The 13,903-nt window shown below is 40.3% G+C and overlaps 1 protein-coding gene across 3 annotated transcripts in view; it reads left to right on the top strand.

The window, feature by feature from the left end:
- Positions 1-3,374: 3,374 nt before the first annotated feature.
- The window catches only part of HERC1 (HECT and RLD domain containing E3 ubiquitin protein ligase family member 1), a 159,529-nt gene continuing 149,000 nt past the window's right edge, over positions 3,375-13,903 (top strand). For 2 of the 3 annotated variants that reach the window (XM_021712610.1, XM_008058555.1), the window contains exons 1-2: positions 3,379-4,329; positions 13,606-13,701. In XM_021712610.1, coding sequence (XP_021568285.1) covers positions 3,400-4,329; positions 13,606-13,701 — 1,026 coding nt within the window. In that variant the 5' untranslated portion in view covers positions 3,379-3,399. Of the gene's footprint in view, positions 4,330-13,605; positions 13,702-13,903 lie in introns of all 3 variants that reach the window. The other variant, XM_021712609.1, reaches the window with a different exon arrangement.

Below are 13,903 nucleotides of genomic sequence, written 5' to 3' on the forward strand. Positions count from 1 at the left end.
GGCAGGTCTCGAACCCGCAGGCTCAGGCAATCCACTCACCTCAGCCTCCCAAAGGTGCGGGATTACAGGCTGAGCCACTGAGCCCAGCTAAAGTAAGGTTTATTCAATAGATACTGGGCACTTGATATGTGCTGAAATACAGCAGTAAACAAAATACATAAAAACATTCTTACCCTTTTGGAATCTACCCTGCTAGTGTTGAGAGTCATATAATAGAAATAAATACAATATACAGTGTTTCAAATGGTGCTCACCGCTATAGAGAAAACTAAGGTGGATAAGAGAGAGACGAGTGCCTGGTGGAGTTAGGGTTATATATGCTTTTTAATAGGGAGTCAGAAAAGACCTCACTTGAGAAAGTGACATTTGAACATAGATCTGAAGGAGGTGTGAGAATAAGCAATGCTGATATCCCGGGGAAGAGATTTCTAGCCTGGGAGAAGAGCAGATATTCTATATGTCCAAAAAACAGCAGGGACACCAGTTGTGTCTGGAACCAAGTAAACAGCAGAGAAGCAAGAAATGAGGTCAGAGAGAGAGTGGACAGGCCAGGTTGTATATAGTTTTGTTTTTTTTTCTTTTTTGAGTTGGAGTCTCACTCTGTCACCCAGACTGGAGTGCAGTGGCCCACTCCCAGCCACTGCAGCCTCGACCTACTGGGCTCCGGCGATCCTTCTGCCTCAGCCTTCCAAGTAGCTGGAACTACAGGCACGCGCTACCACGCCCGGCTAATTTTTTATTTATTGTAGAGATGTGGTCTCGCCAAGTTGCCCAGGTGGGTCTCGAACCTGTGGACTCAGGCAATCCACTCACCTCAGCCTCCCAAAGGCATGGGATTACAGGCTGAGCCACCGAGCCCAACTGGTTTTATTGGCTATTTTAAGTGTTGAGCCTTTTAATCTGATGGGGAGAGGGATCCATTGAGGGTTTTTAAGCAGAATGAAAGAAATGATCTGATGTACATATTCATTTCAATTATTTTATTTTTCAGTTCTAGAATATCCATTTGACTTCTTTTTTATATTTTACAATTCTCTGGTGAAATTTTTCATCTGCTGTCTCCATCATCTCTTTTTTTGGAGCATGTTAATTATAATGATTTTTAAGTTGTTTGTTGCTTCCATTATCTGGATCACATTTATCTGCCAGTTTGTTTTCTTGGTTTTTGGGGTAGTATTAATCTCTAGGCATACATAATAATTTTTGATGGAATGTTCAGCATTGTGTATACAAATTGGAGATTCTTTTCCTCTGCTAGGCAGTTAGAGAGGGTGGGTGAAATCAAGATTGGGTTGTGTAGTTTTGGTAAATCTCAGATTCCCTCTGGTTTGCCTGGCTTCTGGGCCTCTCGCTCTTTATGACTTCCAACTGAGCCCCTGGTATGTTCACTGAGGCTCGTTTGCTCTTGGGTCCTGAACTTGGATACATGTCTCTTTAATGTGGCGCACTGCTAAAAACACTCCTCTGCTTTTCAGAGGCTTTCTGCTTATGATTCTTAGCCCACTGTCATACGCAGATTTAGAATTCAGTAAATAGATTAAGGAGATCTTTCTCCATCTCTCTCTTGTAATTCAGATCTTGGATACTTAAGTTCCCAATTTTGTCTCATTAGCTCCTTAGTATAGCCAAAAGCTGTGCTGGTTTCTTTGTCATCAAGCAGTGACTTTCTGCATAGGGTCACGCTGATCCTCTGCATCCTGCCCTATGCTCAGAACTGGCAAATATCCCCTTAGGGGAAAAGCGTCTTCAGAATGGCAGAATGGCAGAATTGCCTCTCTGAAATTTCCTCCTCACTGGAATACAGTTTCCTCTTCTCCTTGTTGCTTCAGTGGCTCTCAAGTGCCTTGAAACAGACTTTTAAAAATTATCTGTTCTTTCTAGTTATTCTTGGCTACGGTATTGATAAATGCCAAGCTGCTTCATTATACTCAGAAAAAACGTCTAACTTAAATTGTAAAAGCTCCTCTGTCTGTTTTGTTGGAATAGACTTTTGTGCAGTAAAGGTTGAAGGCAGGGAGATCAGTAAGGAGGCTTCCTCATTGATCCATGAGATGATGGCTTGGGTCAGGGTGGTAGCAGCAGAGAGAGAGAACTGGTTGGATTCTGGATATATTTTGAAAATAGAGTTTGCTAATTGCATTTGAAGTTTAAGACAGGGGGAATCAGTTATGTGACTCCCAAGGTTTTTGGCAAGGAACTAGAAGAATAGATTTGCCATTTACTGAGATGAGGAAGTCTGCAGGAAGGACAGGTTTGGGTGGGATGATGGTAGTGGTGAATTAGGAGTTCCATTTTTGATATGTTAAGTTTGAGATGCCTGTTAGATATCCATGTGGAAAGGCCAAGTGGGCAATTGTATATTTGGGTTTGGAGTTCAAGGAAAAGGTCTGGGTTGGAGATACAAATTTGGGAATCACCAGTTTGTAGAACCCACTGTCATACTAACAATGGGATTAGAATCTGGAGGGAAAAGGTACATTGGAGGAAATTTTTTTTTTTTTTTTTTGAGTTGGAGTCTCACTCTGTCGCCCAGGCTGGAGTGCAGTGGCATGCTCATGGCCACAGAAGTCTCAACCTGCTGTGCTCAGGCGATTGCTCCACTTTAGTCTTCCAAGTAGCTGGAACTACAGGTGCACGCCATGTCTGGCCAATTTTTTGATTTATTGTAGAGATGAAGTCTCACTATGTTGCCCAGGCTGGTCTTGAAACCCTGGGCTCAGGCAGTCCTCTCACCTTGGCCTCCCAAAGTGCTGGGATTACAGGCATGAGCCACCACATCTGGCTGAAATTACTTTTTTTTTTTTTTTTGAGTTGGTGTCTCACTCTGTTGTCCAGGCTGGAGTGCATTGGCATGCTTATGGTCACTGCAGCCTCAACCTGCTGAGCTCAGGTGATCCTTCTGCCTCAGCCTTCCAAGAAGCTGGAAAAACAGGCATGTGCTACCATACTTCGCTGATGTTTTGATTTATTGTAGAGGTGAGGTCTCACCAAGTTGCCCAGACTGGTCTCAAACTCCTGAATTCAGGCAGTCCTCTCTCCTTGGCCTTCCAAAGTGTTGGGATTTCAGGCGTGAGCCACCGTGCCCAGCTCTTAAAATGAACTTTTTATTTTAGAATTTTAGATTTGCAGAAAACTGCAAAGATGGTATAGTTTCCATATGCCTTTGCCCATTTCTCCTTAATGTTAAGTCTTAGATAACCGTGGTGCATTTATCAAAGCTGAAATACTAACATTATACATAGTATAGTACCATGAACTAAACTCCAAATTTCATTTGTGTTTCACCAGTTTGAAATAACAAATTGTAATGTAAGATGAAGGTTTATGAATCTTCCATATATGTTTTTGACTGTCTTCTCCTCTCCCTTTGCAGAACTAATGGCTGAAGGATAAATCAACATGGCAACTATGGTTCCACCAGTGAAACTGAAATGGCTTGAACACCTGAACAGCTCCTGGATTACAGAGGACAGTGAATCTATTGCTACAAGAGAGGGAGTTGCAGTTCTGTATTCTAAACTGGTTAGCAATAAGGAAGTAGTACCTTTGCCCCAACAAGTTTTATGCCTCAAGGGACCACAGTTGCCAGACTTTGAACGTGAGTCTCTTTCTAGTGATGAACAGGACCACTATTTGGATGCCCTTCTTAGCAGCCAGCTAGCACTAGCAAAGATGGTATGTTCAGATTCCCCATTTGCTGGGGCACTTCGGAAACGACTGCTTGTACTCCAGCGTGTCTTTTATGCACTTTCTAATAAATACCATGACAAAGGCAAAGTGAAACAGCAGCAGCATTCTCCGGAGAGCAGCTCTGGTTCAGCAGATGTCCATTCTGTTAGTGAACGTCCCCGCTCAAGCACTGATGCACTTATAGAAATGGGTGTTCGAACTGGTCTAAGTTTATTATTTGCACTTCTAAGACAAAGTTGGATGATGCCGGTGTCTGGACCTGGTCTCAGTCTTTGCAATGATGTTATCCATACTGCAATTGAAGTTGTGAGCTCTTTGCCACCATTATCACTAGCAAATGAAAGCAAGATTCCTCCCATGGGCTTGGACTGCTTATCACAAGTAACAACGTTTCTTAAAGGAGTAACGATTCCTAATTCTGGGGCAGACACTTTAGGTCGCAGATTAGCTTCTGAGTTGCTGCTTGGTTTAGCAGCGCAGCGAGGCTCTTTGCGGTATCTTCTTGAATGGATAGAAATGGCTTTGGGGGCTTCAGCAGTAGTAAATACCATGGAGAAAAGCAAACTATTCTCAAGTCAAGAAGGAATGATCAGCTTTGACTGCTTTATGACTATATTAATGCAGATGAGGCGTTCTTTGGTATGTACTATATATCTGAACTTTAAAACTCATAACTAACAATTTTTGGAAAAGTCAACCCAGCTTCTCATGATTTGATGGTAACAGTGAATAACTTGAGGCTTCTTCTAGAGATTATTAGGTTCACTAAATATTGTATATACTTTGAAGAAACTTTTGGACATGTAGATATATAGAAACAGGCTAGTTGGTACAGTGTTAAGACCACTGGATCAGGAGTCAGGTTTGTAGTTTTAGTTTTATGGCTTCTTATGTGAACAAGGGAAATTCATCTAAACTTCTTTGTGTTTTAATAAACTCACATATAAAATAAGGAGTTTTGGCTAGTGAATGTGGAGGTCTTTTGAAAAAAAAATCTCTATTTTCATCCTTCCCCAATTTTCTTTTTTTTAAGACAGGATCTCACTCTGTTACTCAGGTTACTCAGGCTGAAGTGCAGTGGCATGATCATAGATTACTGCAGTCTTGGCCTCTTGGGGTCAAAGTGATCCTGCCATCTCAACCTCTTGAATATCTAGGACTACAGGTGCATGCCACCACACTGGCTCATTTTTAAAATTTTTTGTAGAGATGAAGTCTAGTTATGTTACCCAGTCTGGTTTTGAACTCCTGGTCTCAAGTGATCCTCTGCGCCTCAGTCTCCTAAAGTTTTGGGATTATAGACATAAGCCATTGTGCCAGCCCCCTTCCCAATTTTTATTTAGCATTTACTGTATGCCAAGTACTATTCTAGGCCCTGGGGATACAGTTTCTGCCCCCTTGGAACTAACAGCCTAGTAGAGAAGTCAGACAATAAATATACAATTTTAGGTGTGAGAAGTTCTAAGAAGAAAAGAGGAAAAGGGAATAGAGAGTGATGAGGGAACAGAGTGATAGGCTCTGGGAAGAGATGAGGAGGTGAAAGATGTGCTATTTTAATTGATGTGGCCAGGGAGGGGCTCTCTGAGTTGTGACGAGGCCTGAATGAAGGGAAATAATGAGAAAAGCAAAGATCTGTGAAGAGTGTGTTATCAGAGGAAATTAATCATTTGATTATCATAAACTTGGGTGCCATATTAAAGAATAAAAAAGTATAGTATAGTATGATCAGTTTTAAGAATTTGTAAAACTGAAAGGTAATGCCTTTGAAAACCAAGAATCAACATTCAAATGTTAAAATGCAAATTTAGAATGCTAAGACTTAAGCACTTGTAAGTTGACTCAAATTTATTTATTTATTTTAGAGATGAAGTCTTACCAAGTTGACCAGGCTGGTATTGAACTTGGGCTCAGGCAGTCCTCTCACCTTGATCTCCCAAAGTGCTGGGATTACAGGCGTGAGCCACTGGCCCTGCTCTGACTTAATTTTAATTAGGTTACATTGATCAGTTTTTTTGGTCTTTTGTTACCAGATGTCAATTCCTTTATTTAGGTAAAGTAATTAACAATACCACTTGTAAGTTATATATGTCTATTTCTAACCTTTTTTTCCCCCTAAAACAAGTGGAAAACCTTTGAACAGGAATGTTTTATTAAAAAGCAATTTTGTTGAGTATATTTTCAAACTGGGGCGTTTAAGTTTTCACCTAGCTTAATTTTTGCATTGGTGAACTGAATGGTAAATATTGGGTCATTTTTTACAGTTTTATCATAGGTAAGTACTCGGAGATTTTAGATCATAAAATCTCTGAAAATTTGAATGTTTTACTATTACACAAAAATAAGACAAGAAAAACCTGTAGTGCTTTGTTTGGGATATGGAATGCTGACATGGGTCCTATAAGGTGAAGACCTAGAGCCCAGGAATGCAGTGATAGAAGTAAGGAAGACTTTAGGCAACAGATGTGAGAGGCAGTTAGATCTCTGTGCTTTCTTATTTAGTATTTAAATCTTCTCAGTTGCACATGGTTTTCTAATTTTGTTTTCTGATTTGTAATACTTTCTGGTAACATCCTCTTATGTTATGCTGCTTTCCAGTGTGTAATGTCATTTAATGACCTAAAATAATGTGTCTCTTCATGAACACATGTTAATATTTCTGTGAGAAGTCATTTAATTTTTTATTTCATGGGCTATTTATTTTGCATTGCCTTTGTTACAAAAAATATTTAACTATTGCACAGTATAGTTTTATGATTACATGCTTCCCATGGTGTATTTACTTCCTGAACAGAATGGTAATTACTTAGAGGCCTCTTTTTCATCTTACCTGGTAAGGCTTTAGCCTACAATACTTGCCCTCAGTGGGAAGGGGGTCCCCAGGAAACTAGACTCCTTTTCTCAGTAGCTGTTTAGCCTCATTGTCTAGGCTTGTATGTATATTTGTTAACTGATTGGATAGTTTAAATATTTTTCCTTCTTTAATCACCAGCTACCCTAATTGACTGATAGTTTAAATCAGCTCTGCAAGCTTAAGAAATCTTTACAGTAAATATACTTATCAACATATATATTGTGTTTTATCTTTGATTAACCTATAATATCCCATATCATTCTTTTTTGGACTTTTTTCATTTACTGTTATACAATATCTGGAATAAGGAAGAAGAGAACTAACCTTTGTTGAGTGCCTGCCACCTGCTAGGTCTTTTCTCATTTAATTATCACATTAATCTGTGAGGTAAATAATATTCACCCCATCCTAAAGATGAAGCAACTGTGGTGATTAGCTTAAATTTACACATCTACTGAGCAAAAGAGCTGGAAATAGAACATGCGTTCCTGATTTAGGCACTTTATAGGCTAGGCCTTGTGTTAAGTAATTTTTACAACCCTAAACTGTCTGCATAGCATTTTGCTTTTCTGACTATTATAGCAGTTTTTAACCTGTTTGTGTTAAATTGATTTTTTTTTCATGAAGGCCTATCTTAAAATAGATCTAAAATATAATACATTTGTTTTAATGCTGGGTTTCCAGTTTCTCTCCATTTGTCCCCTCATTCCTGGACAAAATACCAAATACTTCTTGTCAAGAGGTGCTTCCCTCTTTCCCCTTCAAGGCCATACCCCATAACAGGGCCCTCAGTCTCTGTCCATGGCCTCTTAGGAACCAGGCCACACAGCAGGAGGTGAGTGGCAGGCAAGGGAGGGTAACTCATCTGTACTTCTGAATTTACAACTGCTCTTCATTGCCCGCATTACTGTCTGAGCTCTGTCTTCGGTCAGATCAGCGGTGGCATTAGATTCTCATAGGAGCGTTAACTATTGTGAACTGCACATGTAAGGGATCTTGGTTGTATGCTCCTTATGAGAATTCAATGCCTGATGATCTGAGGTGGAGCTGAGGCAGTGATGCTAGAGATGGGGAGTGGCTGCAAATACAGATTTTCATTAGTGGTGAGGTTTGACTGCACAGAAACCATAATAAATCTATTGTTTGCAGATGCATACCAAAAGAATAATTTCATAATGATAATTATCTCATTATGTATCACAATGTAATAATAATAGAAATAAAATGCACAGTAAATGTTATGTGCCTGAAGCCATTTCCCCCATCCATGGAAAAATTGTCTTCCACAAAACCAGTCTCTGATGCCAGAAAGGATGGCACTGCTGATCTGACCGAAGACAGAGCTCAGACAGTAATGCGAGCGATGAGGAGCAGCTGTAAATCCCTATAATAGAGCTCCTCATTGGGATAAGTGCCTCAGACAACTAGACTGCTTTCCTCAGAATTCTGGATCTAATCTGGGGAAGAATTGTATGTGTTTGATTTAATTTGGTTCTCTCAGAATCACCTCAGATTGGTTTTAGGGGAAAGGAATGGTTTATTAAACTGAATTTTATAATTGTTATTTCTCCTTGCACAGTAAGTGATAGAGTCTGATGCTCTTGGTCTTCAGAACCTGTTTCTTACACTTTATTCTTGTCTGAGAGCTCAGGAAATATATAGAACCTTTTCTTGTATACTAAACCGTAAACTGACCCTTATCCTCTCTTTCATAAGTTTCCCTACCCCTGAATAACTGGGACAGAACTCATCTTCAAGCTAGATGTTAGAAGTGGAGAAACACATAACCATCTATTGGATAACTGGCTCTCAAAGCCTAACAAAAATAAACTTTATCTGTAAATTGTGTTTACTTGTGTGATTTTTAATTTCTGCTACCCACACACATGTAATTAATTGTGTCTGGTGGGAGTACACAAAATGCTCATTAACTTATACTTAAGAACAGGGAGATAATGTCAGTCTGCATCTTCAAATTCTAAAAAAATAACCATTTTTGTTCCTCTAGGTGTTTACTTTATGCCTCTAGCTTTTGTAACTTGGTAGCATCTGTGTCTATAAGACAGCCCATAGTGCAATGAAAGAGGGGTGCAAAGATATTTCAAATTAATGAGAATGGGCTGTAGTAGAGATCTTTCTTGTAAAAACTTTATTATGTTATGAAACTTAAATGTCTAAGCCGGCCATGGTGGCTCACGCCTATAATCCCAGCACTTTGCAAGGCAGAGGCCAGAGGATTGCCTGAACCCAGGGCAATATCTACAATAAATCAAAAAACATCTACCGGCCTGGACAATATCTACAATAAATCAAAAAACAGCCGAGCATGGTGGCGCACGCCTGTAATTCCAGCTACTTGGAAGGCCGAGGCAGAAGCATCGCCTGAACCTGGCAGGTCAAGGGTGCAGTGGCCGTGAGCGTGCCACTGCACTTCAGCCTGGATGATAGTGAGACTCTGACTCAAAAAACAAAAAAAGAAAGAAAAAAGAAACTTACAACGTCTGTTTGCTTTATATAAAATACTTATATTTATTTATTTTTGAGTGGAGATGGGAGGACGCAAGAAGAGGACTGGAGGGGAAGAGGCAGAAAATGTTTTATGGAGGAAGGGTCTCTGAAGTTGGTTAAAAAGTGGAGGAATTGACCTGCAAACATGAGGTATATGAGTGGGGGAGCTGGAGAAGTTTTCAGATGAGAGTACCAAAATTCACAAAGTGACCAAAGTATGAGAGAGCAAGCCCTTGGATGTATGGATTGAAATGGGATGAGATGAGACTGCAGGCTAGGCAGAGCACTGTACCCCATGCTGTGGGGGTTGGGAACTTGATCCCATAGACAGTGGGGAGTCACTGATGCAATTTTGAGTGAAACCAGATAGCCAGATACTCCATCCAGCCTTTGTCCTTGTCTGAGTGTCTTAGACAAATGTGGAAAAAAAGTCATCTCATTTTTTGGAAGGTAGATGTTTAAGAGGAAGGTAACTAAATAAAGGCCTGTGAAACCACAACTTTCTTATTTTAATTTCCACTTTAAGCTGGGTGTGGTGGCTTATGCCTGTAATTCCAGCACTTTGGGAGGCTGGGGCGAGAGGATTGCCTGAGCCCTGGGGTTCAAGACCAGCCTGGGCAGCTTGGCAAGACCTCATCTGTACAACAACTCAGAAAAGAAGCCGGGTGTGGTAGCACGTGTCTGTAGTTCCAGCTACTTGGAAGGCTGAGCCCAGCAGGTCAAGACTGCAGTGGCCGTGAGCATACCTCTGTACTCCAGCCTGGGCGACAGAGTGAGACTGACTCAAAACATTTAATAATAATAGTAATAATTATTATTATTTCCACTTTATTTTTGGACCACTGAACTTCCTATTGTATATTAAAAAACATATGATGTTATACATATAATTGGCTATATTTTTCAAATTTTAATTTATTTAAAAATACCCAGCTTTAGCCCTGTTTTTATATGGTATCTTAACAAAGCACACTAGGAATTCTGTGTAGAATGGATTTTAGAGGTGTCTTTAATCCTAACTGACCAAAGCTAGAGTAGTCTCATCCTTAACTATTGAATTTTGTTGGGGGGGAGGAGAAAGAAATCAGTGACAGTTATTACAAACAGTGTTTGTGGGATGTTTTATTGGTTTGGTATTTTTAAATTTAGCAAAGAATTATTTTTCAATGTATGTATTACAAAATAATGACTATTATTGTTACCAGTTTTGAAATCTTACTATGTATGAGGAACTGTGCTAAGCAGGTTTTACCCATAATGTCAGTTAATTAAGTGTAACAGCCCTAAGTGTTATAGGCATGATTCCTGTATCAGTATGAGGAACCTTACCCTTCAGTAACAGAGCCAGTAATTGATGGCGGTTAGAGTTAAACCCAGGTCTGTCACTGGAAATTTTATGCTGTTTTCAACATTGTTCTCCATCCTGTAGAAAGGAAGAATCGTGATGGCTCTGGTGCCAGCTCCTAGTACAACAGTCTGCTCCTCATCTGCTTTTGGTTTGGTGATAACTAGAGGTAGCCTTTAAATAATGGAGTCACAGATCACTATTGTGTTTTCCCCAGAAATGTTTCATGGCTAAATAGGGAATTTGGAGTGGTTGTGTTAAAGTATTTGCTAGTATAACAAAATATTATATATCTAGGGACTAGTTATTTTTGAACACTCAGCTTCTGGCATTATTTTGTACCTACAAGTCTGGACCCTAAAGCTTTACTACACACAATTTGAGCCTCAGACAACAGCATTGACATCACTCGAGACTTGTTAGAAATGCAGGATCTCAGGTCCCATCTATACTTTACTGAATCAGAATCTGTATTTTTTTTTTTTTTTTTTTTTGAGTTGGAGTCTCACTCGGTTGCCCAGACTGGAGTGCAGTGGCCACTCCCAGCCACCGCAGCCTCGCCTGCTGGGCTCCGGAGATCCTTCCGCCTCAGCCTTCCGAGTAGCTGGAATTACAGGCATGCGCTACCACGCCCGGCTGATTTTTTGATTTATTGTAGAGATGAGGTCTTGCTGCCCAGGCAGGGTCTCGAACCCACGGGCTCAGGCAGTCCACTCACCTCAGCCTCCCAAAGGCACGGGATTACAGGCTGAGCCACCGAGGCCGGCTAGAATCTGTATTTTAACAAGATCACCAGGTAATTCATGTCCTCATGTACAATTGAGATGCACCACCTAAGACAATTGAAAAGAAAAGCTGACTTGGCAGCAGCAGATTAGCATGAGATGACCCAACAATAAAAGAAGTAGCCAAACAAAGTCAAAGATCTAAAGATGGTGAGCCATGTGCTGTGATTGGAAGACTGTTTATTGAAATCTGAGAAGTGCAGAATTAGTAACAACTGAACAGAATGATTAAGAATTGCAATTAGTGATGGGATGTGGGAATAACAGACCATGACAACAGATAGCTTTACATTGTAAATTTATAAAGACCATAGAGAAAAGGAAAAGAAAGCTATCTGTAAAGAGACTGAAGATTGAACTTCTCAGCCACTCTGTTAGGTGAGGAGAGTGGTGTGAAAGGTCAGTCATTCAAATGAACTTCATTATGGTGGATTTTGAAGGCAGTGGGGGAACTTGTCAGATGACAAAAGTTTTGTTACATAATACCTCACTATTTGGAGAATTCTCCAAAGTGATTCATATTTGAGAGTCCGAATTTTTGCTGTTTTTATTTAGATGTATTATTTATTGGGTATCTGACCAGTAGGTATAAGTGGATGAAAATGTCACCATTGCTTTTTTTACTTGGTGAAATAGAAAGAGGAGCACACGAATATATAGAACAACTTTTTAAAAGCCTGTAATGTTGCAGTGAAGCCATAATTTAAGTAGGACTCTTAGTATTTTCTTTTAAATGTAGTTTCTGTGGCATTATTTGGTCTTTCCCACTTTTCAAAGAAGCTCTCCAGTAATGTTTGTTATTTGCTTTATTTTGGCTAGGGCTAGCCTGTGGGCTTACCAAAACTGTGACTGAGATGAGTGTGCAGTGTAGAAAAGATGTGTGGATGGAAGTGGTAAATGAAATAATGGGTGGGCCATTTTTGGACTAAAATAAGTGTCAGATTCTGACTTAAAGCCTGTCACCAGATACAGCTGTGCAATTGAAGTACATCAACACACTTGCCACTCACTGATAGGGTTTTGATATGAGTCTCAAGCAAATTATTTATTAGGGTCTCCAAGCAGTTAAGCCTCACTGCTGGTGTTAATCTGTGTTTTGCAGCCACTCCCCAGCACTAGCATCACCGCCACAGCTCCACTTCAGATCATCAGGCATTAGACTCTCATCAGGAGTGCCCAGCCTAGATCCTTTGCATGCACAGTTCACATAGGGTTCATGCTCCTATAAGAATCTAATGCCATCACTGATGTGTTAGGAGGCAGAGCTCAGGTGGTTATGTGAACAATGGGGAACGGCTGTAAATACAGATGCAGCTTTGCTCTCACTGCCGTCTTGCTGTGCGACCTGATTCCTAACAGGCCATGGATTAGTACTGGTTGGGGACTCCTGGTCTAGAATATAAATATCTTTATTATATAGTATCCTTTGTAATAAAGGATTGGTAAATTGTAGAAATAACTTGACATTTGTGACCTAAAGATTTAAGGTTATGGAAATTTGAGGGGCAGTGGATATATTAGTTTTTTATGTATCTTTTTTTTTTTTTGAGTTGGAGTCTCACTCTGTCACCCAGACTGGAGTGCAGTGGCCGCTTCCGGCCACCGCAGCCTCGACCTGCTGGGCTCCGGCGATCCTTCCGCCTTAGCCGTCCAAGTAGCTGGAATTACAGGCATGTGCTACCACCCTCGGCTGATTTTTTGATTTATTGTAGAGATGAGGTCTCGCTGCCCAGGCGGGTCTTGAACCCATGGGCTCAGGCAATCCACTCACCTCAGCCTCCCAAAGGCATGGGATTACAGGCTGAGCCACCGAGCCCAGCTTATGTATCCTTTTTTATTGAGATAATGATTTCTCCCATTAGGTTTTACTGTGGTGAGGGGGTAGTAAGTTCCAGAGAGGTGCTGTGATTTCTCAGCTGTGCTAGGAAAAAAGGTGAACTGACTTCTTGGGACCATGTTGTATTGAAACTAAGAAGGGGGGAGGGTCATGACTTAGGCTGGCTATATGGGAGGGTCATGACTTAGGCTGACTATATTCTGCCAGGTGAGGACTAGGTGGATAATGTAGCCCCAGGGGAATAGAATATTTCCTGAGACCATCTTTGCTGGATATTGATTATCTAAAGAGTATGTAACTGGCAACATTCTGCCTCCTTGACCATTTCTGGAGCCCTGTGACTCTTGGAATAAATCACTTTTTAATAAGGTAATCAGTGAAGGGTTGGCACTTACCATTTGATTTAATCACCAGTTCTTTTATAACACTTCTTTGTAAAAGTTTCATGACCTAATGTTAGGATTTGGTCTTAATGCACATAATCATATAGACAGTTCTTCAAGTAGTTGTTTTTATAGACTATTTAAGTGATTTTAATGCATATGTCTCTCTCCTTTCCATACTGTATCCCACAATGTTTTAATTACAGGGTTCATCTGCTGATAGGAGTCAGTGGAGAGAACCAACGAGAACGTCTGATGGCTTGTGCTCACTCTATGAGGCAGCATTATGTCTCTTTGAAGAGGTATGTAATAATCATCATGGCTTTTGGATTAAAAATTACTTTATCTTAAAATGCTATGGCACATTTTATCCCTTAAAAATAATCTATTTTCTCTGTAAAGGCTGCAAAAGAAAGTAGCACGAGTGATTGCTTCTACAGAGTAGAACTGCTGGGGTATCCAGGGTGAGAGTAGGGTAAGAAGAAGACATACTTTCCACTGTAT

Source organism: Carlito syrichta, unplaced genomic scaffold (assembly GCF_000164805.1).
Source record: "Carlito syrichta isolate Samal-C Ts95f unplaced genomic scaffold, Tarsius_syrichta-2.0.1 Scaffold303399, whole genome shotgun sequence".
Taxonomy (NCBI): Eukaryota; Metazoa; Chordata; class Mammalia; order Primates; family Tarsiidae; genus Carlito; species Carlito syrichta.